Source organism: Stegostoma tigrinum, chromosome 28 (genome assembly GCF_030684315.1).
Source record: "Stegostoma tigrinum isolate sSteTig4 chromosome 28, sSteTig4.hap1, whole genome shotgun sequence".
Lineage (NCBI taxonomy): Eukaryota > Metazoa > Chordata > Chondrichthyes > Orectolobiformes > Stegostomatidae > Stegostoma > Stegostoma tigrinum.
In genome coordinates this window covers 22,881,678-22,908,980 of record NC_081381.1, presented here as the reverse complement: position 1 = coordinate 22,908,980, position 27,303 = coordinate 22,881,678, and the positions used below count along the sequence as shown (strand labels likewise).

The 27,303-nt window shown below is 39.4% G+C and overlaps 1 protein-coding gene across 11 annotated transcripts in view; it reads right to left on the bottom strand.

The window, feature by feature from the left end:
• Positions 1–27,303, bottom strand: part of prkcz (protein kinase C, zeta) — a 394,504-nt gene that overhangs the window by 143,967 nt on the left and 223,234 nt on the right. For 9 of the 11 annotated variants that reach the window (XM_059655617.1, XM_048561464.2, XM_059655615.1 and 6 more), the window contains 3 exons: positions 18,700–18,781; positions 10,327–10,385; positions 8,124–8,312 (listed from right to left, as the gene is read on the bottom strand). In XM_059655617.1, the coding sequence (XP_059511600.1) occupies positions 8,124–8,312; positions 10,327–10,385; positions 18,700–18,781 (330 nt within the window). Of the gene's footprint in view, positions 1–8,123; positions 8,313–10,326; positions 10,386–15,814; positions 15,924–18,699; positions 18,782–27,303 lie in introns of those variants that run through there. The other 2 variants (XM_059655619.1, XM_048561469.2) reach the window with 2 other exon arrangements.

Below are 27,303 nucleotides of genomic sequence, written 5' to 3'. Positions count from 1 at the left end.
TGCAATTAATATACTTGAGATGCCCCCTTTTTAATGAAACACCAAGTTTTGAAACTTTAAACACTGTGACAAAGATGAGGGCCAGAAGGAGGTGCAAGTATATGTATTTGCTGAATCAAAGCAAGGAAAACTTAAATGATTTAACATCATAGTCTTGTGGAAAATACTGATACTGTGGAAGGTAATTTATGAATGCCTATCTTCCTTTAGTGCGCTAATTTGTGGAAATGGTGAAAATTCATTTGAAAGACATATGTGCACAATAGGATAAACAACACATACCACAACACAATGGCAGACCAAGATTCATATTGATTTTCTTCAAACATTTGAGTTCTTAACTTCAGTTGCTTCAGTTCAGCGTTCACAAGAAGTCACGTACACATCGACCAGTTGTCATCCACCTCCCCACCCTGCCTCTCATACACAAAACTGGAGCATTAGGAATTTACTCTGGCATATCTTCCTGCATTTTAGGGTGGTGTTGGTCTTAATCCAGGTCACTTGACTATCCATCCAAGTTATGAAGGTAAGATACAACATTGGGGTGGCAGGTAAATGTGAACATTATTCTCATAAATGATGAGTTTTTTTTAAGAATTTAAGCTAAAGAGAGATCATTTTACATGTAACATGACAAATAGGAACGGGAGTAGACCATGCAAACTCTTGAGCCTGCTCTCGCATTCAATTTGTTGATAGCTGATCTACAGCCTCAAATCTGTTTTTCTGCCCATTCTTCATATTCCTTAATTCTCAGTGATCCTAAACTCATTGGTAGAAAATCTGCAACCCACTGACATAGACGATTCCAAAAGATTTGTAATCCTTTGAGTGAAGAAATGCTTCTTCATCTCAGACCTAAAATATTGAAATTGATCACTTATTCTACACTATACTCAGTGTTGTAGATTCCTCAACTTGGAGAAACAAGCTTGGTATCTACAAATGTGGTACGTATCAATGACATTACACCTCATTCTTCTAAACCATAGAATATAGACTCAATTTGCTCAGCCACTCATCGTAGTATAACACACTCATTCCAGAAAGCAACGTAGTGAGCCTTCGCCGATTGGCACCAAAGCAAGTACAACTTTCTTTACATACGGTGACCAAAACTTGCAGTCAGTTACTTAAATTGCCTATATATTTTCACAGCCCCTCTACATCTTTCTCAGTTTACATTCCATCAAACTTTGTATCATCATAAAAATTAGATACGTAATTCTTAATTGTCTGGTATTTCAAAAATGTAGTTGTCCATAAGGACTACTATCGTGAACTTTGTTAACAAACAATTGTCAAGTGTAAGAAACTGGTTATTAGTTGGTTATCATATTTTAATTCACATGCAACACAATCATCCATAGTGTATTGTTCATATTATTAATTGAAACTGTCACTTGTTCTTGTATCCTTAGAATGAACGCTGAGATTTGAAGTCATTTTGTGCCACATGTTCAGCATAAAGATCAGTTCTGCTCAAGTTTGGTTCAGCTTATTGTTATTTTAGCTTTATTTCCCCCCCCTCAGCTTACTTGGTTGTAATGAGACGAATTAAATGACAATAGCTTCTTGAACTACTGCAGTGTAGGAAACGTACTCCTTGACTTTAGCATTGTACTAAAACACATGGCCTGATCGCAAAAACCATAACTTTCTAGCTCGTCAAAAATCCTTCTTCAGCACTAAAAAGACGTAGAGGGTTGCAAATGCCAGGAAAAGTTTCCTTTCCTCTGTTTTTGGAGAGATCATAAATTCAACTTTACTCACTCGAGCTGCCAAATATTCATTACAGCTAAGGCAAGAATCCTAGTGAGATGCAGGAATGGGATCCAACAGTAAGAGAAATAAATTCCATGCATAAATATTGAAAGAACACTGTATGGATCATTTTGCTTTAAGGAAAAAGAAAAGATGCTGCAACGTGTTAAATGTTCTGCTGCTGTGGTTTCTGATAGCTGTGAAATATAGACTTCAGTAGGGCCAACAAAACAGGATATGGTCTCATTAAAGCTGAAGATGAGGTAGGTTCCCAGAAATTCTTGGTCATGTCCAGCTGAACAGCAATTGAAAACAGCTGTTTCTGTACATTTTTCTTGCTGTTTGTTTTATCACAGAAATGTACCCGAAAGCAACATGAGCATCCTCATAAAACAGGTCCAAAATTTAACTAAGTAAAATAATGACTGCAATAATGGTATTTCTGCAATCTAAGTGTTAAAACTGCTTTGTTAAGCCAGAAAGTAAATCTTCCTCAACAGCTAAACGTAAAACAATTTCTTCTTTTATTTAACGTACTTTTTAAACAAATTAGGTGGTGGGTGAGACAGCAAGGTTGGCGGGGTGGAAATGAGTACTGGTAGAGAAGACAGAGCGAGAGAATGAGTGGGCTGGAGAATGCAAGTTAAGTGCTAGGAAATATGGATTCTGAGATCCCATGACCATGTTTGATGCAATGTTACCATCAAAGAAGTAACCAAATGATCATGCACGAATAATCTTCTGAGTAACCATGGGATCAATGATATACATTCAGAAACTAAAAATGCAATAGCATTTCACATTTGCTGAGCTGCTTCCTTCTAAAGTCAAAGCATTGTCCAGTAATGTAAAATCTCCAAGATATCAAACAATAACATTAGTATTTTGTGTTTTCTGAAGGAGCATGAAGATTTGCTGTTAACACCTTTTTCCAAATAGTCGCACAATTGTTTTTCTCCATTTTCTTTTCAATGCCAATTGTCGTTCTATCTCTGCTAAACGCATTGACTGGAAGTGGTTCCACAGGTATTTGACATCTATTTTCTATGTTGCCTATAATTGACATCACAAGCAAAGATCACGAGATAGTAGCAATGAAGAATGGAAAAAATTTACTCTGAAGTAGAAAGTTACCATATCAAAATATCAGTTCTGGGCAATTCTCCATGCAGTAAGGTACTGTACAGTAAGACTAATATCCATACATGTCTTAAACGTTGAAATCAGAAAACAACAATCAACTCAGCAAAGTAGATTGAAGTGATGCTGCCATCTAGAGATAGCTTTGAAGGAAAAAAATACCACTAACAGGCCACTAATTTCGATGTTACAAATGTGCCCTTTGTATGTTGCTGGTGCCAGGAAGTTGCAAGTATTTTCAAATTAAAAGATTGCTTTCCATTGATTTCAGCATGTATTTGTAGGCATTAATTTTTTGTGATATTATTTCTCTTCAAAATTCTCTCTGTCCCTTTCTGCATGAGCCAAGAAACTTCTCTCGAGAATAACTCTAAGGCCTCTGCAAATTCTGCTTTCTACCTGAACACTAAGAGATCTGTAACAGCAAACTCTAAGTGATTAAGACTTTTCTTCAGTCCCTGGGATGAAATGCCCGGCATCTACATGGTATCATTCTCTCGCTTGATCTTAAGGGTGTACATCAGATATTAGGCCCACTCTGGAAAACTTAGATAGGTATCCGTGTCCAATACTTCATCACATTATCTCGTATTACCATTCAAACACATTTTAACTCCAAAGTGCACAGCATTTTGATGAGACATAACTTGAAAGCAAAAATTGCTGATGGCAATGTATTTGTACCAATAGCTACTTTCTTCAATTTCAACAGCAGTGCTTATATTCCTGTACGTAATCCCTGTGAGCAACTCATTAAGGTGCAGAATTTAGGGACTCCATTGTCCAATTATGAAATTATCTGCACACAATGGTCTTGAACTACTGTTGTGTCATTTATATTTCTAATTTGAACTTGAAAGTGAAGAGCTCATCCTAAAGCTGCTGGAAAATATGACTCAGACTGGAATATGACTTCATGCATGGACATATTGCTTCAACAGCTCTCTTTGCACAGGTCTTGTGGTACCAACTTTTGGATTCACTTTCACACACAACATCAGGAAGCAACTGGACGCAGTTGGAGGACTGTTAGGAGGTTCAGTATTGACGGGCCTTGTTAATTCTAGCTGTCATATCGCATAAAAATTATGTCCAAACATGCAAACAACATATACATCCAGAAACATCATTTTAAAACAGTTTTCGGCCCCAGTGAGACCACGACTGAAGTATTCCATGAAGCTTTGGTCGTTTAATTTCAAAAGCAACGTGGAGTTACACCCATTCAGTAGCTAGAGAGCTGTAATCTCATCACTGTAAAGGACAACATACTACTAAAAGACTAACTTCATTTAGATGCCTTCTCTGTTGTATAAAGACCTAGACAGCATTCAATAGAAGTAATCTAAATCACAAGTTTGGATAACTTGATCAAAGTAAGGTTTTCTTTATGTATGGAATTTAAGCAGTTGTAGCATATTCAAGTGACAGCAAAAGAAGATACAATGCTCATAAGGAGCTTGTTTCTACTGGAAAGAAAGAATGTACACAAAGCATATTGCCAGCTTTACAGCATGAACAAACTGGTGTCGAAAAATGGCATTCAAGTTTCATGGAACATCAAAAATAAATAAGGTTCAATTTTATTCTAACTTCGGTAAGGGAATATTTTGGTTAGGTGGGTGAGATGGATCAAAAGTCTAATCCCATTTTGAAATGCTGCTGTGCTACTACAAATTTCAAAGGAATATTAGCTGATAAACTGGAACAATTATCGTTAAAATACAACATAGGAATCAAACTTGGATCAGTTGGCAAATACATGAAATGATATGAATTTATTACGTGAGCACTGCCAATATGAACTCAAATATAATAGGAACGTAAACTAAAAATATGAATCAAGGGTATGCAACACAATGTTAATCTCCCTTATCCCTCAAGAAGGCCCCATTTGCACATGATGTTGCTCTAGTGATTTAAGATTACTATCGTGATGTGGTGTTGGATTGATTCAAGTACATGGTTTGGGACCAGCAAGAAAGTCAATCCAGAAGTAATTGGGCCAGGAAAGATAGTGATGGCTGAATATACAGCAGTCCCTAGCCAGTAATAATTTTTCCCCAACTTTGATGTCATTGGATTGGCACCAAGAGCAGGATAAAATGCCAGGAAAAGTAATGCCAGCTGAAAGGAAACCAGTACTCTGTCTTCCCAGCTATTAGATGTTGCTGGACTGGCAATAACGTTAATCCAAAAAGTTAATTTTCATCTCAGGATGCAAGATGGGACTCAGCCTCCCAAGCAAGAAACTCCAGATGAAAACAGCACCTTAGAAAGGCATGTTTCTATTAAAGAAAAAGAGACTAATAAAATTTAGTTATTTGAAATATTTTTCAACTCGTGCAACGGACTAATATACTTTGAGATTCTCTTCACTAAAATTTGACAGAAATATCTTTTAGAATAATGTGAAACAAGAGAGTGTACTGAAATCACCTGCAAGTGCAATTCACAATCTGATAAAATTTGATCAAAACATCCTTTTAAACTCTACTATTAATTTTGAAAGCAGTCTTTCAGAAAGAAAAATTGTAACATACTTGCATTACTGAAGTCAATGTTAAAACATCTTGATAACGTTAAAGCAATCATAGCCACGACCCAAGGAGGTGGACCAGCAAGTGTGGGATCACATATTTATTCACAATATCTAATGATTTACCTTTCAAAACAGATAATCCTATGATTGCAGTGGAGTTCATCATCTGGAAATGATTGAGAATCCAACACTAGGTGGAATTTTCCAACCCTAAATGATATGGGCAATGGCAATTCAGTTGGGAAAACACGGCAAAACTGTAATCTAATTTTATTCAGCCATGAGTTTATATAGCACAGAAAGAGGGCCTTTGGCCCACTGTCCAAATCAGTCATCAAGCATCTATCTATTCTAATCCCGTTTTCAAGGATTTGGCCCATAGCCTTGTTTGCTACGTTCATTTCAAATGCTCATCTATATATTACTCAAACGTCTTGAGGGTTCCTGCCTCTACCAACTTTGTAGTTAGCAAGTTCCAGATACCCCACAACTCACGGGGTCAAAAAAAAAGACTTTTCCTCAAACCACCTGCTCCTTTCCATAAAAATGCACCTGATAGTTATTGATTAAGTGGAAAAGCTTTTTCCCTCCTACCCTATCTATACCTCTCCTAACTTGGTACACCTCATTCACGTACCCTCTCAGCCCTCTCTGCACTAAGGAAAACAACCTTGACCTATCTATGCTCTTTTCACTGCCCAGGCAATATTCTGGTGAAACTCTTCTTCACCCTCTCCAGCGCAGTCACATTGCTCCTACAGCGAGATGACCAGAACTACACATGGTACTTCAGCTGTGGCCTAACTAACGTTATATACAGCTCCATTATAATCTTCCTGCTCTGGCATTCAATGCTTGACTAATTAAGGCATCTAACCCACATGTCTTAACCACCTTTTCTCCCTGTTTTGCTGCCTTCAAGGATCAATGGACATGCACACCAAAGTCCCTCTGATCCTCTGCACTTCCCAAGATCCTACTAATCTATCAATGTGTTCTTCCTTGTCTTGTTAGTCCTTCCAAAATGCGTCACCTTACTTTTTAAGAATTAAATTCCATTTGCCACATTTGTTCCATTTATTCAAAGCATATGATCAGCCTGTCTACATTGCGGCGTAGTCTGCTATTTGCCACACCATAAATTTTCATGTCATCTGCAAGCTTACAAATCACCCTCTTACATCTATGTACACAACAAATAGTACAACACCATGCACTGAGCATACAGGACATCAGTAGACACAGATCTTCAGTCACAAAGAGACATTTCAACCATCACCGTCTGCTTCCTACCACTAAGCCAGTTTTGGATCCAATTTACCAAATTGCCATGGATCCTGTAGCTTCTTAACCAGTCCTCCATGCCACACCTTGTCAAAAGGCTGACTGAAATCCATGCAGATTGCATAATCCATCAACTGCAATAATCCTCATCTGTAGACCTCAACATCACAAGGGAGAAAAAAAATACAAGTGCTAGACCCAGGGTTTGAACAGCAGGATGAGAATCTTGCCTCTTTGATGTGCGGTTTGGTATTTTTCCACATGGCAGAGATAAACCAGATGGTGACAAATCCCAACACAAAATTAAGAGCAGGTACTTAGCAGCACCATGCAATGTTTGCTTCTCTGGGCCTCCATCTCGGCTAACAGTTCCTAACATCTCAAGGCACATTCCATGGTCAAGGGCCACCTGCATTTTTTGTCTCTGTGCACTGAAGATGCATGAGCCTCACCACACTTCGTCGCACATCCCTGACTCACTTACAATACACTTATTTAACTTCAATCCTGTACTTTGTACAATAATGACATCCTGCACCATAACATTGCTGCCAGCCGACTTTACATACAGGAACGCAGACCCATCTCATAGACTGAAGTAGAATGCTTCTGAGAGGTCTTAGCGTGTTCTTTTAGCACTCACTCACTTTGCACCAACTTTGATGATCCTGCTTTTCAGCAGACATAAGCCAGGCAGATTGCGATTGTTATCAGCAATGATCAGTCAAGAACATGGACATATTGCTGTGTGAAGTTGTGACAGACCTGGACAAAATAAACAGGAAAGGCTGATTATCAGCCAGTACAGGGTTAGGGTGATGATTAGTAGCTGGATTAGAGGGGACAAGGAGAAGGTGGTGTGCTTCTGGAATTCTGTCCAATTGGCAGAAACTCTCAACTTGCTTAAAAAAGGTCCCTGAATCTACACTCAAAGTACTGAATTCTGCAAGACCCACAAGAGGAAATTAAGATGGGTGCCTAGGTTTTTTTTTGGCTAATGCAAAAACTATAGAACGTAGAATAAAGAACATAGAGCAATACAGTGCAGAACAGGCCCTTCGGCCCTCGATGTTGCGCCGACTGAAGGGTCTCTTTCCATGTCACAACCTACAGTTCTAAAATAAGTACTATTCTAAAATTGGTCAGAAAAAAATATCAAAATCAGTATCAAAAGAATTAACCGTGATCACTTGTGAATTAAGTAGCTTTTACTTTTGATGATAAAATGTGCAGTCCTCAAATGCACAATGGAAACCTGTTGAAAGCTACTTTTCTCTATATTAGAACAGTGACTGCACTTCAGGGATATATAATTAACTGTAGGACATTGAATGTGTGAAAGATAGTTATTAAAGACAAAATTTATTTTCTTGTTATGAGCAAAATTTACCTCATCATCATGGACCAGTTCCTTCTTTACCACTTTCATTGCATATATACAGTCATTTTTCTTCAAGCGCACAAGAAGAACTTTAGCATAGCTGCCACGTCCAATGACTCGTATAAGGTCAAAATCTTGCAAACCTAGCACCGAAGAAATCTTGATTCCATCGACACCATCAACCACTGGTTTGATATCCTGGAAACAAAATTTCTTGTAAAAAATTACACCATTCAAATATACTTATTAGTTCAAAGTCCCTTTACACTTAAAGCCAAATTATAAATCAGATAAAGCAATATAAAATACTTGAGAAATGGAAAGGTCCAATCAAAATATCACAACACAGGTTACTGCAACTCCTCCTTGTGTATGCTAGTTCAATGTCAAGTAACATTGAATTAATGATCCGTTAATGACCCACATAGCAAGGAGGCTATTTGGCTCATCATTCTTAGGTCAGCAGTTTGAGAACTATCCAATTCAACCGACACTCCTCCTCTGAATCCAGCCAAGCAAATTTGCCTTCTATTCTTTTGTAATGACTAAATTCAAATACTGAAGACATTTACATTGCTTCAATAAACTAAAGGATCTAATTTGTTACTTTGCTTACGTCTCCACTGCACGATGACAGCAGTCTTCTAACATTACTTCTGAACACATCAATTAATTCAAAACGTCATGATCAATGACATTACCAAAACCTTATTCAACTAATATCACTTATCATTTTGGTTCTTCACGTAGTCTCTTGCAATCTTCAAAATCTCTCCACACTAGTCTTGTTTTGGAGGAAGCATGGTTACAGAAATTATTTCTCTTTGCATTCAGTTTGAGACTTGTATTTTAAGAATCTGCAATTTACTGTAGCATATATATGTTATGTGGCTATTGGGCATGGCAGTTTAAGGTTAGGTCATTAGCCCAGGAATCCCAAAACCTAGACTATACATTCAAAGAATTAATCAAATTTGATGATTTGAGTATTTTCATTTAGATTTTAAAAGAAAATAAAAATCTGCTGATGTGACTGTGAAGCTTGCTGGAAGTCCAAACTGGTTCAACTGCTCCCCTTTAGGGAAGGAAATCCAATCTCCTTACTCTCTTCATCTTATGTATATATCACCAATTCCATGCCACCAACATAGTTAACTTTTAATTTTCTGGGTAATTGCCTTGTAAGTCACACAGTTGATTAAGACGACAGAAAATCTTGAGATTGCTGGGAGAATCCTCACTCTTAATTGTTGTCACATTGTGTGAAACCTACACGATGATTTGGATCCTCTGTTTGAATATGAGGTGGCTGTCTGCTGACAGACAAAGCATGCAAGTGCAAACTTCATTGTCTTCAACTTGCTTTGCTATTTTTCTTCTCTCAAACTCATTCAGGCTAGAAGTCAGCTGTGTGTCAGCTTGTGCAATACACACACACACACACACACACACACACACACAGTCTTTTTGATGGGACCTCAGATTTAATGTCTCATCGGTCGGCTCTGATGTTTATGGAATTATATTATGGCATTGTTGTGGAAAAGTCAGCAGTTCCAATGCTCAGGCCAATCTTTGTCTCTCAATTAATATTAACAAAAAAATCAAATTTTCATCAGATTACTGGCTTTGGGCACTTATTGTGCACAAAATTGGTTGCTGTATTTCTTGCATCACAACACTGATTACATTTTAATCATACCTCATTGCTTGTGATTAGCTTTCAGACATCCAGTGGTGAGGGGAAAACAAAAAGGACTTCATAAATGCAAATATTTTTGCTTTGAATGTGTATTGATACTCTCCAAGAGATTAAATCCAATTGGTCATTCTCCTTGATGAAACTGTATGTGTCAAACTATTCTATTAAAAAGAGTTTCATAGCTAAACTCAATACTGTCCTTGTCAACCTCCACATGCATGCACTAACAAGCACTGATAGCATTGATCAGGAGCCAGATTGCTGTTTTTCTTGCCAACCCTGGTCAGTGACATCAGTTGTATAAGTATTATAGTTGCCTTCACCGAGATCAGCTAACTGATTACTTCTCAGAGGTAGAACTTGATCTCCAGGTATTATATCAGGCTGGACATATCCATTAGAGATTCTTTAATTGTGAACTAAGGTATTATAACCACTGATACAAAACTGATGATGCATCATTGGATTTGTGAAATCATAAAAAAGCTTCATGTTTACTGTAAAACCTACCTCTGAGTCATCTGTGACCCTGTCTAATTTAGTCCGACTATGTGGCAAGAATGGTACAACTGTAAAAGAAAGGAACAGGAACTCAGGGTTGACTCATTTTGCAGGATTTACAAAACATTTTGTCCCCTGTTGAAGATTAGAATAAATAGGAGCAACAAAAATAAAATCCAAGTCTAAAAATCTGAAACAAAAACAGAAATTGTTGGTAATGCTCAAGTCTCTGATGATGAAAGGTATGACCTTCCAAATCAAAAATATTAAAACTATCCTCTTTTTAGAACAGAAAAAGAGAAAATGTTAGAAATACTCAGCTGATTAGGCAGCATCTGTGCATAGAGTAACCAAGTTTATATTTCAGGGCAAGTTGTGTTAATAAAACCTGAAGATGATACAAACATACTAGTTTTAAAAAAGTACAGGGACATGAAATGAAAGTAGGATGGGGACAACTAAAAAATGGAGATGGAAGGCAGGGGTGATTAAATTCCAAAAAGGTAATCATGCAGATAAAAAAGGAAAGGTCTTGGGATAGGCAAAAAGCATGCGATGCCTTTGGCAAAGCTATAAATTAAAACAGCAAACTATACTAACATCTGTCCAGAAATACTGGGAAGGGTACTATTGATTTAACATTGTTAAACTCAGTGTCAAGTCCAGAAGATACTAATGCGACGAATCGAAAGATCAGGTGCTATTCTATGAATATTCATTCAATGATTGACAGTAACTTACATTTATAGAATAATATTATTGCCTGGTATAAGTCATTATGCACATATTTTGTTGACACTTGACTGCATGCAACAAATGCACAGCAGAAATGGAACACTGTTCAACACCTCTACCTTTCTGCTCTTATGATCATCATTCTTCCACACATCTGTCCACTGACAAGTTGGTTGAACCCACCTGTGAGGCACCTAATTTGATCTACCAAATGCATGTCTTTCATCTCTATGTGCCATATACAATAACCTTTTGGAATAAGATTGACCATCAGACATTCTGGAGATCAACCAAACAAGTCACTGACAATCTCATGACAAACTCCATTTGTTGAATGGCAGTGTTTAACTTGCCATGTCAAATGGTCTGCACCAAACAATTTCAGGCCAAGCCAGGGCCTCTCTGTAGCCAACTTCCACTTGTGGAGAGACAAACATATGGCCTAAAAGTGCCTCCCCCTCTACACACTAAGTGGCAAACTAATTACCCCAGTGTCAGTAAATTAGGAGATTGTAGGGATATGCATTAATTGAACAAATGAAATAAAAATCCTTCTGTAAATTGGGAGGATAAACCATTGCACGCAGAAACTGGTGGCACGAATGATGATCGCAAGAGATGAGTGTAGTGGTAGTGACTGCCCTTGACATCAATGCCTCAATTGGTCACAGTTGTTGGTGGTCATACACCTCAGCTCAAGAACATCTCTGCAGTTGTTCCGCAGGGCAGTGTCCTGTCCAGTTGCTTCATCAACGACTTTCGTCCATAAGGTCAAATTGGGGGATGTTCTCTGATGATTGTACAATGTTCAGCATCATGTGCAACTATTCAGACACTGAAGCAGTCCACATCCAAATGCAGCAAGACAATATCCAGATTTGTGTTGACAAGTAACATGCATGACACACAACTGCCAAGCAATGGCCAATTCCAACAACGGTCAATTCAACCATTGCCCCTTGACATTCAATGGTATTATCATGACTGAAACCACTCCTATCAAACTCCTGGAGGTTACCATAGTCCAGAAATTGGACAGGCCCAGCCATATGAATGCTGGTGGTTTGAAGGGCGGATCAGAGTTTAGGAGGCCAACAACAGATAATTCACCTCTCGTCTTCCCAAAATTGTCCACCAAGACATAACTAAGGTGATTGATGGAATATTCCCCATTTACCTGGATGAATGCAACTCCAACAACACTCAAGAAATTTGAAACTATCATCTGCAGGCTCCTCTCCAGCCACTTATCCTGACTTGGAAATATATCACCCCTCCTTCGCTATTACTGGGTTAAACTCCTGGAGCTCCATCCCTTTCAGCATCATGGGTACCTCTGCCAAGAGGGTGCAGTCGTTCAAGAAGGCAGCTCACCACCACTTTCTCAAGGACAACTCGGGTATGGACAGTTAATGCTGCCCCAACCGGCAGTGACTACATCCATGAACGAAGAAGGAATAGATAAAATGAAAAAAAAAAGAAATACTTTCTGGTAGTTCTGGAAAAAAATATTGTGAAGGGCTGTGAGCAATAGTGCAGGAAATGGGATGAATATAGATAAATTCTCTGCAATCCACAGTAAAGGGGCTCCTTGGTCAAGGAAAACATTTCTGAAGAAATGACGTGTTGTTGTCACCTACCATTGTCAGAACAGATGCCACAGATGCAGGAAAAAGCTAGGAGAATAGAACACAGCCTTTTTTTGGATAATTAAACTCACTGCCCTCATTCTTAGCTCACATCTTCTAATAAATGGTTGTGATGATATCAACAGTAGCAAAAAGACAGACATATATTATGGAGTTATAACAACTATTTAACCTTTCACCATCTTGTTAAAATGACTAACAACAACAGTACAAAGTCAACAAGACAGGCACATTTACTAGAATCACTAGCTGTTTCACTTCAATTGGTATGGCAAAGACACAACATTTAATATTGCTTGGAGATCTTATGTTTTCAAAGATTGTGGCAAATGACTTATCTCAGTGTTTTGTGGGAATACCTGTGAATGGTTTCTTGAAAAGGCGTTCACTGAAAGTTCAGTGCAGACAATGGGGCTTTTTAAAAAAGCTCATAGTAAAATGGGGCTTTGATCAAATAGGCCAAATAGGTCAAGGAGTGGCAGATGGAGTGAAATTTAGGTAAATATGGCTAATTTGAGTACCCCTGCACTCTGAATCATTATACAAAAAAAAAGATATTTTCATTACTAATTGGAAGATGTTAAAATAGTCAGATTCGGTTTTCAATTCTTGAAAAGACAATTCTCTTTGAATGTGTATTTATCTAATGACTGAACAGATGATGCGTTTCAGCTTGGAATGCATACTGCCAATTTTTATAGGATGCTTATTAGCTGGAAGCCTCATGATGATCTAGGTAAGTTGTTATATCCATAAATATCTTGACATCCAGAAAATTATCCCAGTGGTCCTGTTATAGGAAGGATATTATTAAGCTGAGCGAATTCACAAAAGATTCGAGTATGTTCTGGAAGTGCAGGGTTTGAGTTATAACGAGGCTGGATAAGCTGGGACTTTTCTCACTGGAGTGTAGGCGATTGAGGGATACCTTACGGAGGTTTATAAAATCATGAGGGCCATAGATAAAGTGAATGGCAGGTGTCTTTTTCCGAGGATGGGGGATTTCAAGACCACAGGGCAGATTTTTAAGGTGGGAGGAGAAGGATTTTAAAAAGATGAGGGGCAACTTCTTTTTCTTTGAAAAGAGAGAGTAGTTCATGTTAGAATGAACTTCCAGAGGGAGTGGTGGATGCGATTACAGTTATGTTTGAAAGATATTTAGAAAAATACATGAATAAGAAACGTTTGGAGGGATATGGGTCAAGGACAGGCAGGTAGGGCTAGTTCAGTTTGGGATTACTGTCAGCAACGGCACGGTGGCTCATCCCTACAGTGTGGAAACAGGCCCTCCGGCCCATCAAGTCCACACCGTCTCTGGCAGCATCCCACCCACACCCATCCCCCTATAACCCACACACCCCTGAACACTACGGGCAATTTAGCATGGCCACTCCACCTAGCCTGCACATCTTTGGACTGTGGGAGGAAACCGGAGCACCCGGAGAAAACCCACACAGACACGGAGAACGTGCAAACTCCGCACAGACAGTGGAATTGAACGCGGGTCCCTGGTGCTGTGAGGCTGCAGTGCTAAGCACTGAGCCACCGTGCCGCACTGCTGCCTCTCAGCACCAGGGACCCGAGTTCAATTCCAGCCTCGGGTGACTGTCTGTGTGGAGGGTGCACACTCTCCCTGTGTCTGCGTGGGTTTCCTCTGGGTACTCTGGTTTCCTCCCACAGTCCGAAGACGTGCAGGTTAAGTGGACTGGCTAAGCTAAATTGCCCACAGTGTTTAGGGGTCTGAAGATTAGGTGGGTAGGTCTAGGTGGGATGCTCCAAGGGTCGGTGTGGACTTGTTGGGCCGAAGGGCCTGTTTCCACACTGTAGGGATTCTATGGACTGGTCGGACAGAAGGGTCTGTTTCTGTGCTGCATCACTATTACTATTTTGCCATGAAGGTAGCAGGGATAGATTGGAGACTTAGCATTTGAAGAACATTTTATGGGAATAACTTTAAGCAGAAATATTTTCTTAGGTGGGGAATGGGCTTAGAGATCTAGCACAGCCTTAAAATGTTTACTCCATCAGAAGTGCACAGTTTGCAACCACAGTTGAATAAATCAAACATGAGCAACAGAAATGATTTAAATTAGTTTCAATGAAGTTGACCTGTTGCACACCAGAGGTCACCAGAGGAACATATCAATTGCTTTTTGGTGCGTACTGAATGTGTCCGCATTTGAAAATTCAAGCTGCCAAATCTTAGTTTATTTTATAAAGGACTTGATACATTGATCGTCTTGTCATTACTATCTACAACCCAAAGAGTTCCTTACACAATGGCATGGATTTTATTAACTACCCTAAATACTTCTAACAAAAATATTTGAGAAGAAAGTGAATTTCACCTTATAAAAATCCTCTTGATTTGTATATTTCATATTTTTACATATTTTCAATCAGTACTGGTCTCCAATCAGCCCATGGTGACTGAAGTGAAACTCCTATGTTTATTTTCAGCTCAGTAGTGTGCCTGTTGATTGATTTATGCACACTGAACTCCCACAAACACACAAGTTGTTTTTGTGATGTCAACTGCGGGACAACTATTAGGTATGACACCAGGTTTAACTCTCCTGCTCTTACTGGAAATGATGTCTGGGATCTTGACATCCATCTGAGAACAGATGAGTCTTTGGTTTGAAATCTTATCTGAAAGGCGGCACTTCTGTTGGTGGCGTACTCCCTCAATGCTGCAGTGCATGTCAGCCTAGGATTTTGCATTCAATCCAGAATCAAACTCTGAAGCAACAGTTCTACCAAATTAATCTAGTTGACACAGTTGAGATTGTAAGAATTGATTTCAACATGGATCTTCACAGGCAATGTCTATTAATCTACAGTCATGATGGCAGTATTTCCCAAACCCTTGAAATAAAGCAAATACTACAGATTTAACAGGTTATCACATAGTTGAAATACAACAAGGAGACCAGTTCAATCTATACATCTGAAACCCTGCGTGGCCCATTAGCTTCACTTAACAAAGGGAGTAGGCTGGAAAGAATGGCCTGAGAAGGGGCAAGACTTAAAAGCAGAGATCAAAGTAAAGGGTTTGTTTACAATTGAAATAATAGCAGGTAAAAGGCAAGGTAAATTTGCTACAGTCTTACCAGACCATAGGGCTGTTCTCTCATAGTCAGACAACTGGTGGTGGTTTAACCATACCTCAGGCAAGGGATGAGTTGGAGGAGAGTCCTTCATGTTAACCTCAGCCGTGTGAGAAGTCTGGTTTGTGATGCAGAGTGACACCAACAGCATGGGTTTATTAACACAACACAGGTGATTGCAAAGTAATGTGTGAAAATGAATTTAGTTGTTTTATTGGATACCACAATCTAACATGGAAAATTCTAACTTACAAAAAATTCATATTTTTGTGTCTTTACCATACTAGCATTTTTAAAAAAAATTCAGTCTTATAATGAATTTAAACAAAATATCAGAGCAATTCAGTACATTATTGTACCAAAAAATTACATTATTATTATAAGACACAAAAGGCAGCAACAAAATCAGACAGGAATCAATAAAATGTGAAACTGAGGTTGAATAAACTACCCTCATATAGGAATAAGACAAAAAACATGGTCCTTTGAACTATGGCAGGAGGAACTGCGCATCAACATGCATTTTTCCTTACTGTGCAATATTTTCTAAACAAGATCGTAGACAAGTATAAAGCTTTTCCTTTTTAAGTATCCACTCAGAGGTACATGAAAACACTTCCATGTTTATTAACTGTTACTTCTACTCTCTCACTGATCAGTAAATAATTTTGCATATATTACAAGAAATATCATGTTGGGGTTTTTAAATGGATGTAAACTTGTCTTATAACAATAATGCAGTTTTTTGGAACACTAATGTACTGTATTGATCTCATATTTTGTTTGAATTCATTACAAGACTGGTAAAATAATTGTGCCTTGTCTATCCAAACATACCACATATATATTCCTGTAAGAACTGCTTTTTTGAGACCAGTATTTCAGATCAAGAGTTAGGGGGCTGACTTTTACACGAGTGTGATTTGACCGAATGCCGCAAGTGCTTGATATTGGACACATTTAGCGGACAGGGTGACCTTTGGTGGCTGGGAAGCTGAGGAATTGTCTCAGCAATTTAACTAGTAATAAGAAAAACAAAGCTGCAGTCTGTTAAATAAACTTTCCAAACCCAAGTCTTTGCTCAATATTCCTAATCATATTTGACCAAATAAAACTCCAGTTGCATTCCTCCCCATCTGAGCTGATCCTGTGTATGTGCAGGACTTGTCTGGAGGGAAACATGCCCATAGGGAATGGCTTCTTTAACAAGCTCTGCGCATACACAGGATCTGCTCAGATGAGGAGGAACGCGACAGCCACCTAAAAGGTTCTGAAGGACACCCTCATGAGAACAAGATAGGTTGCTCAAATCAGTGATCACCAGTTTTGACGTGCCACAGCTAAAAACCAAAACAACCTCTGAAGGCAGACACAGGACATGAACTATAGAGTTCTATTTGCCATCCAGTACTTGCCTAGAGCAGAAAAACTACACCATATTTTTTGCAGCCTTCAAAATGTCATCATTGACAATGAGCATCTCGCCAAAGTCATCCCTACAGCTCCACTTCTCCCCTTCAACAACCGCCAAACCCGAAACAAGCCATCATTTGCAGCAAATGACCCAGCCTTCAGGAGAACGTCAACCACAACCATCACAAACCCTGCCATGGCAACCTTTGCAAGACATGTCAGATCATCGACATGGATACTACCATCACACTTGAGAACATCATCCACCATGTATACAGCAGATACTCGTGTGACTTGACCAATGTTGTCCAAATCATACGCCACAGGCAAGGATCCCCCAAGGCATGATATATTGGAGAGACCATGCAGATGCTACGATGACAGATGAATTGACACCATGCCACAATCACGAGACAGGAACATTCCCTCCCAGTTGGGAAACACTTCAGTTGTCAAGGACATTCAGCCTCCGATGTTCAGGTAAGCGTCCTCCAAGGTGGCCTTCAAGATACACAACACAGAATTGCTGAATTGGCTGATAGCCAAGTTCTGTACCCATGAAGGTGGCTTCAGCCATGTTCTTGGGCTCATGCTGCACTACATGTGACGCCATCACACTGTTCTATATCTGTAAAATCCTCCTTACTGTCCTGTTTTGACATCATCACCTTGATAAATTGTTACAATCTCTCTACCTTAATTAGTTTGTACAGTTTTGGATTACTTAGTACTCTGGTTAGACCCTCAGCACACGACTCTTATACTTATGTTATTCCAATCATTTGGTTTGTTTTCAGCATTGCCTTATTTTTAATTGTTTGTAATTATTTCTCTGCCTCATTTAAATTGGATTATAAGTCAACCCTTCAATTGCCATTCAGCTGTTGACATTTTACTCATCCTGTCTGACAATCTCGATCACCGACAGAAACCTATTATTTGGCCTGCTAATACTCCAATTTTCATGATCTTTGATCTCTCTGCCCATTGACCTCTCATCCTATAAATTCTGTACCTGTGTGCACTCTTTCACTTCACCTGAAAGGGCCATGCCCTGAAAGCTTGTGATTTCAAATAAACCTGTTGGATTATAAACTGGTGTTATTGGATTTTTGACCAGGTTACAATGTGTAATTGGTGATGGTAATACAACTCATTAACGTTGTAAGACAAAGTTAAGACAAAGTCAGAGCAATTATACACACAATATTTTCAAAGAGATATGGATCACCAACATATTTTCAATGAAATAAAACACCATGAATTCTGATCTCATCAAGATGAGTGATGCTATAGACGAGAAATGGAATACTTTCTACCTTGGGCACCAAATCTTAATGTCAAGTGCACATCCTGCTCTTACTTCATAAATCTGACTGCAGCTTAGCCACTGCGAGATTAGTGAAACTTGGAAAAATTGTATTTGGTTTAAATACCATTGATCATTCAGAAAGGTTTGAAACTTAAAAACTTACTTCCATCAGGTTCTTCTGAAGGGATGTCAACTTCATCAGTCTTGTCATCAAGTGATGGTTCAGGGGAAGGCATGACTGGATCCTGACCATTTAAACAGGAAGCAGAGGAACATCATTTATTTAACAGAACAAACCATTAAGGCATGTCTAACATTCTAGTCAGGATTTCAGGTGGGTGAGCAGCAAAGGATCATTTAAATTACAGTCCTCATTCCCAGGTGTCTGTTGGGAGAAGAGGTGTCAGTTCACTACATCTATTTCATTAAATCTCACTGTAAATATCACCTGTACAAAATCAAGTAGGCAGCAACTTATGAAATGCCCAAAAGTGATAATTTTACATGGATAAAACCTGCTTCTTCTGGTGAAGCTGGTCAGAAAAAGGGAACACAAGCTTCAAAATAGTCTTAAACAATTCAGAACCGATGTTGGATAGTATTTCTTCACACAATGGGTTGTGGAAATCTACAATGTTCTACCTGAAAATGGTGAGAGGCCAAAAAAGGTGAACATTTCAAAACGAGAGCTGATGCGATTTCATGTCAAGCAACTTACATCATATGAACATGTCAATTAGAAGCTGGGTGGGTCACTCAGCTCCTCAAGCCTGCTCCATTTAGTAAGGCTGATCTGCTTCTAACACAATCCCATTTACCCTGATAATCTTTCTTCAATCCCATTTACCCTGATAATCTTTCTTCCCCTTTCTCATCGAGAAATTGTCTACCTCTACCTTATAAATATTCAAAGAATCTGTTTTGACCACCGTTTGAGGAAGAGAATTCCAAAGACTTCTGAACACCAGTGGGGAAAAAAATAAATCTTATTCCTTTTTCTTAAAATGGGTGACCTTCTATTTAAACAGTGGCCCCTAGTTCTGGATTCTCCCACAATCGTAAACACCCTTTCCACGTGCACCCTGTCAAGATCTTATATTTCAATCAAGTCATAGAATCTATGCCGACCAGATTTCCTAAACTGATCATGTCTCATCCGCCAGCATTTGGCCACTTGTCACTTTTGTAAACACCAGCAGATACAACCTAAGCTCTATTTTTTTCCTCATTAGACAAGATCGCCTGGCATTCCCAAGAGTAAACTGTCTCTGAACTATTTCCAACATATTTTGCATCCTTCCTTAAATATGAAGGCCAATACTTGACATGCTATTCTAAATGGGAGTTGGGCTGAATCAAGACTGATAAATGCAGCTAGTATGATGAGCAGCCCTGATTTTAACAAATGGCGACAAAAGATCAAGTGGCTTAAAAACCTCCTCCAGCTCCGGAAAAAAATCTTAAATATTAGGAGTGGCTAGACCAGACAAAATGTGAATACAGAACTCACCTCAAATAGCAACAAGAACCTTTGATACACTAAAACATTTCAAGGTGCTTTACCATACATCTTCCCAGAAGATTTCACACTGAGCCATGTAAGGGAGGTATCACAAGAGATGGACAAAATCTTAGTCATAGGTAGGTTTTAAGAAATGCCTCAAAAGGTGTAAAGAGAGCTTGCAAATCAGTGAATGACAGAAGAAGTTTCGAACCTTAGGGCCTCAATTGCTGAAGACATGGTTACTAACAGTGGAGCAACTAAAATGGGTAGGAAGTAGAGGACTGCACATATCTTAAAAGGGTTGCTGCTGGAGAAGGTTTCAGAGAAAAGGGAGGCTATGGGGGAATTTAAATATTAAAATTTCTACCCTTCTACGGCCTCAAACAGGAGCTAACAAATGTCATTATAATTAGAAAGATGTTATTCCATTTATAAGGGAAATCAGTGACTAAAGGGTTCATTAATTCAAAATTTTCACTGAGAAGAAGAAGTGGCTTAGGAAAAGTTATATTATGTAGCATGCTTTGAATACATTGCTTCAACAGTACTTGTGGAAGAGTCTTGAATGCAGAAATGAGGAAGGATGTTTTGGAAGGACTTCAAAATGAGGCCATCTGGGTGGAGCTTAGAAATAAAATTAGGGGTGATTAGTTATTTGAGACTGATAGCTGAGCATAACTGCATTAGGCAGGGCAGAATTTTTAGAGTGCATCCAGAAGAGCTTTTTTGACAGTTTGTAGACAGCCCTACTCAAAATTAGGTTTAGCATACCCTACCTTAAGTAATGAAGCTGATCAAGTGGTTGGACTTTCATGAGCAAGCATTTTGGCTAATGACCACAACTCTTAGTTTTCAAAAGGACGATGGAAAATGATTAGGATAATGCAGAAGTTAAGTGTTTAAATTGAAATAAAGTCAGTTTCAATATCATTAGACAGGCAAATATAGACTGGGAATAGCTACTCCCAGTTTGAGTCTACATGTGGTAAGTGGGGGTCTTTCAAAAGTATTATAGTGTGTTTCAGGACCAGTGTATTCCTCTAAGAGTGAAGGGCAAGGGCAGCAAGTCCAGGGAAACCTGGTTGTCAAGGAATATTAAGAGTTTGATAAAGAAAGAAAAAGAGTAAGCAAGTACGGTGCATTAAAAATGGGGTCGTCCTTCAAAAACCATATAGAGTGTGTTGGAGGTTGCTTAAAAAAGAAATTAGGGGGGCAAAGAAGGGCCACAAAATCTCTTTGGCAGATAGGATTAAGGAAAACCCCAAGACATTTTATAAGTATATTAAGAGTAAGTAGATTACCAGGAAAAGAGTGGAGCCTATTAGAGACCAAGGGGCAATTCTGTGTATGGAGCCAGAGGAACGTGGGTTATGTCTTAAAAGAACATTCTGTAGGAATGAAAGGAGAAAGACATTGTAGTCTGGGATTTTAGTTGTGAAGGCAAGCTTATAGAAAACAATTAAAGGTGGAGGGATCAGATGTTTAGGGGGCACGAAGGTGCATAAATCAAGATGGCCCGATGAGACGTATCCCAGGCTGCTTTCGGCAGCAAGGCAGGACATGGCTGATGCCCTAGCAGAGATATTTAATACTTCACAAGCCACAGATGAAATGCCATTTGACTGGAGGTTAACTAATATGGTTCCTTTGTTCAAGTACAACAGCAGGGATTGGTCAGATAATCACAGACCAGTTAGACTGATGTCAGTCATAGGAAAATCATTGGAAAAGATTCAGAGGGATAGAATTAAATAACACTCAAAGGCAGGGATTAATCAGGAGTAGCCAAAATGCTTGCTCATGAAAGTAGACAGATTTGTCAGCGAGAGATCCAGTTTGAATAATTTAATTCAGTCGTTTCTGAAAAGGTGACAAAAATGTTTGATGAGAGAAGTGCAGTTGATATGGTTTGTATTGATTTCTGTATACTTTGACAAGGTCCCACATGGAAGGCTGGTCCAAAAGCTAAGAGGCCATGGGATCCAAGGCAAGTTAGCAATCTGGATCTAAAACTGGCTTGCAAATAGGAGGCAAAGTGTGATGGTGGAGAGTTGTTTGTGTGACTGGAAGCCCGTGAACAATGGTGTATCACAGAATCACTGCTGGGACCCTTACTGTTTGTTATGAACAGTAACAACTTGGATAGCAATGTAAAAGCTATAATTACTAACTTTGCAGATGACATGAAAATTGGTGGTCACGGGGCTACAGTCTGATATTATTCAGCTGGTAAATAGGGTAGAACAATGGCAGATGGGATTTCATCCCAATTAGTGCCAGGTGATGCATTTTGGGAGGTCTAATAAGGAAAGGATATACACAATGAATGGTTGGTTTCTTGGGAGCAGTGAGAAAAAGCGACCTTGATGTACAAGCCCATAGATCCCCAAAGGTGTCAATACATGTATACATGGTGGGAAAGATGATGTTTGGATGCTTGCTTTCATTAGCTGGGACACAGAAAATAGCAGCAAGGATGTCATGTTACAGTTTTATACAACATTGGTTAGCCCACTGATGTAATACTGTGCATAGTTCTGATTGCCACACAATTGAAAGGATATGATTGTACTGGAGAAGGTACAGAGGAGATTCAGCATGGTGTTGCCTGGGATGAAAAGTATCAGAAAGACTAGATAGGTTGGGAATGCTTCTTTTGGAGTGAGGGTCGTGGTATTTGATGGACATATACAAAATAATGAAAGGCATAGGCAGGATAGATTGTGAGAATCTATTCCACATGGAAGATGTGTCTTAGGCCAAATGGCACAAGTTTTAAGATGAGCAGTAACTAGTTTTGAGCAGATCTGAGAAAAATGTCTTTCACCCAGAGGGCTGAGTAAGAGGATGGTCGAGGCAGCTACTTTCTCAATATTTAAAATACCAGGACATACTTGGCTATGGACTAAGTGCAGGTAAACCGGATGACTCTAGTTTGGTGTTCGTTGATCAGCACAGACTTAGTGGCTTGAAGGGTGTGTTTCAATGCCGTATGACTCTATGACAACGACTGTTGCAGTAAATTGGCTAAATGCTTGAAAATAGCAGGAGCTACAGGAAGACAGCAGCTTCATTTTGGATTACTCTTACAAACAGCAGCAGAAACAATGGGCCAAATGTCCTCCCTGTCTGTAAAACCTCTCTGCTTCCAATGGCCACAGTGAAACGTGCATGGATAATATTAACATAATATGGCGGAGGGAGGGAGGGACAGAGGGGAAAAAAGATCCAACTAGCAGAAAGTCCGAAATGCTTGCACAACTGAATAGAACAGTTTACTGTCACCAATTCCTCAAACGGCCTTTCCTGGATCACCACTAATCAGAAACTCAGATGGACTAGCCACATAAAACACACGCCTTTTAGTGCAGCTCCAAGGTTGTGTTCATTGTAGGGGGTACTCAACTGGCTCCCCAAAGCTTTTCCATCACAGAGAAGGCTCAAGTCAGGGATGTAATGGATTATTTTCATTTTATTGAATAGGTGCAGCTGCAACATCAAGAATCTCAACAACATTCAAGATTAAACAAAGATTCAAAAATAGAAATTGCTGGTAAAGCTCAGCAGGTCTGGCAGCATCTATGGAAAGAAATCAGAGTTAATATTTCGGTTCAAATGACCCTTCCTTATGTCTGAGGAAGGGTCATTCCACCCAAAACATTATCTCTCATTTCTTTCCATAGATCCTGCCAGACCTGTTGAGCTTTACCAGCAATTCCTATTTTTGTCTTTGTTTTACAGCATCTGTTCTTTTAGTTTTTAAATCAAACAACCTGTTCAATTGGCAAAGCATTTGTGAGCTTAATTAAGGATGGATGATAAACATAGGATATGGATCTTCTTAGCCAAAAATTAACATCTGTACAGTTATATGCCTGTCTCAACTTAGAATGAAGACAGCTGAAGCTGTAGCCAGTAACTGTTTGCCCGAGGTAAAGGCAATGTTCTGCATTTTTCTGGATAGGTCTGCGTTCCATCTGCCTATCAACTCAACAGAAACAGCACAGCACAAAGGCATAAAAAGATTAAGCAAAGTTAGAAAAGGTTATCAAAACAATAACTGAGAAAAATGACTCTACAGAATTTAGCTGTCAGGTTGACACTATTAACTGAAGAAAACTTGAGATTATTCTGTACAAGGAGGAAAGCAAACAGCAATAAGATAATATCAATTTCTTACTGTTGTGAATTATGCAGAAGTTCTATAATTTTAATAGTTTTTCCATGATGCAGAATTATCAGTTATCAGTTCAGGGCACTGATAGCACAATGACTACTTTTAAAATTTCAATGAAACAAGACTGAAAAAGGTCACAGTCACTCACTGAACTAACTTTTAGTAACACATTTTCTTCTCGCATTTCTTTCTAGCATAGTTGCTCCACACCCAAACACAGTGACTATCGAGTACAAAGTGAGAGAAAGCCACTGCTGGCCAACTAACTCCCTGGGATGCTTGTTCTGATCTAACCAATAATTGTTTTGGAAAATGAAAATGGATGCTGGTGATTTATATTATTCATGCCTGTTATACACAGAGTTGGATCATCTGTATAGTCAGTTATTCTGTAATGCAACGTTGGCCTAGGTGGTCTTACGATCCTGGCTGCATGGCACGTTTGAATTAAACAAGGAGCTCTGGTCTACAGAAAATGTAGTTACTTCAAACATCTAGGAACCAAAAGGCAACGTTGACACAAATTAGTGCCAGCTGTTGGTAAACCTGAAACATCTTATAAACAATTTAATGTTGATTTGGAACTTTGACCCACATTACTGCCAGAAGAGTGAAAAAGAGAGCGAATTGTGTGAAAATTAAAAAAGTGGAATGTTGACTGGCACATAAGTGAATGCACAGCTACAGCTCAAAATGAATTGGGGCACTGATGTCATAGAGGTATTTGAGAAGTTTAAACAAACATACAGACTGACAGGAGTTTCCTGAAAGGCACCAGAAATGAAGACAGGGTAAGCTAATATTCCAAAGGTAGAAGACAAAGTGTTGAATTTATTTAACTATTGGGTGCTTAGTGAAGATGACAGAAGATATCAATACAAGAGCTATGAAAGATTCAGTTCCTAACTTAAGCCAAAACAACTTATAAGATTGATTGGCATGAATTTCAAGGTCTACAACATGAGTTAGCTGAATTAATGGACAACTTTGTAAACAAGACAAAACACAGTCAGAAAATACAAGCTTAACGATACAAATTAAAGGCCGGAAGTATCAACTAACTTAGTTTTCTTTTTCCCCACACCCTGATGTACAGAAAACACCAATAGCAAAAGACAAATTCATAATATCACAGGCTATACAAATTACCAGGGCACACAAAGTCATAAGCAGACAGATGAAGGTGCTGACTATTCACATGGCCATCCTTCAGCCAAGCCAAAAGAAAGGAAGCAGTATTGATTCAAAGAAACAACAACAAAGCAATGTACAACAAAAAAAATGCAAAAGATGTGCAGGATCTGTGATTGGCTAAATCAATTCACAGACAGAAGAAAATGCCCCAAATGTGGGTAAATCTACAGCACTTTAAAAAAAGGACAAACACTGGGGAAATCAGTGCAGAGCAAAGGCAGAACTTGATAGAAAATTCACCAGAGCAGAAATGCAAACAAAAAATCAGATTCCCTTGAAGTTGTTGTTGGCATCATAGACACAGGCACTATACAATTGAGGGGAATGGCCAGATGCAACAATTCGAAAAGAAAATAAATTCACAGAATCATTCAAGTTGGGAAGGAGATGAAAAATTTGCACACAACGATTAATTTGAAGGTGAAGACTGACACTGAAGTGTAGAGTAACATCATCCTGTTAAGACTATGCCCCCAGAAGATTTTTCCTGAAAACTGAAGGAAAAAAAGCAATGAGGATAGATGTTTTGAAAGGAAATGTGACTGTCAATAGAATTTAAGAGGAAACCGAATCGAAAGTTAGGAATAATCCAAACAGGTGGGCTCACAAATGAAACAGGTGCTACTGCTATACTGCAGTTGAGCAGTTGTGAAGAAGTTAACACAGAAGTAAATGGCACTGGGGGTTGTAGAGTACATCAACTGAAAACCATAGAAGTTCTGGTGCAGATTTATCTAGAATGTTTTAAATTACATGGTTTGATGCTTTGACAGTTTTGAATATCACATCAGTACTGATCCAAAAATAAGTGGTTCATCTGACACGTAATGTACTTGTAGGACTAGAAGGGCAACCTGAATGAGAGCTTTAAAAGATGGAAGGAAAGATAATGTCCAGAACTGTTCTTCCTCTCACCCATCCCTTCCTCCCACCTCAAGCCGCACCTCCATTTCCTACCCACTACCTCATCCCGCCTCCTCGACCTGTCCGTCTTCCCTGGACTAACCTATCCCCTCCCTACCTCCTCACCTATACTCTCCTCTCCACCTATCTTCTTTTCTCTCCATCTTCGGTCTGCCCCCTCCTCTCTCCCTATTTATTCCAGAACCCTCTCCCATCCCCCTCTCTGAAGAAGGGTCTAGGCCCAAAACATCAGCTTTTGTGTTCCTGAGATGCTGCTGGGCCTGCTGTGTTCATCCAGCTCCACACTTTATTATCTTGGATTCTCCAGCATCTGCAGTTCCCATTATCACTGTTACAATTTTAACCTCACTGCGAAGCCTCTTCCAGGGATGCCTAAACTGAAGAAGTTACCCTCCTCCTTCCCGAACAACCTCAGGGAATCTCTCTCCTACTGCAACTCCCTTGTAATCTCTTCAGTCTTGAAACTGCTCGACCATGTCCTGAACCAACCAGGTACCAGAGTCACATCACCTTCCTCAGCACCTGCCTACAGAACCGGATCATCCCCCATGGACTACAGCCTACGTTCAAGCCTTCCCAATTTGGCCCCAACTGTGACCACCTCTACACCCAGAACATTCAAAACCTACAGAAGCATTTCTCCCTGTGAGTCCTGAAACAGACACTCGCAGCCATGCGCCGGCATCTCCAGGCACTGCAATCCAACCTGCCCCAGCTCAGAGCCTCCCTCTCCCAGACCTGCAAAGGACCTCTCCTGTTTTTTTATCCTCCGCAGGATCCACAGACTGAACACCCAGTTCTATTCAGCTTTACTGGACACCAAAAATCTTAAGTACAACAAACTCACTGGCTTCTGCCACCTTAAAAAAGATTCCTGCACCTTCCAAATCCCAGGCCTGTCCCTGCCCCTCCCCCACCATGCACCGCCGCCATTGACCATGAGGACACGGCCGGTGACCCCACCGATG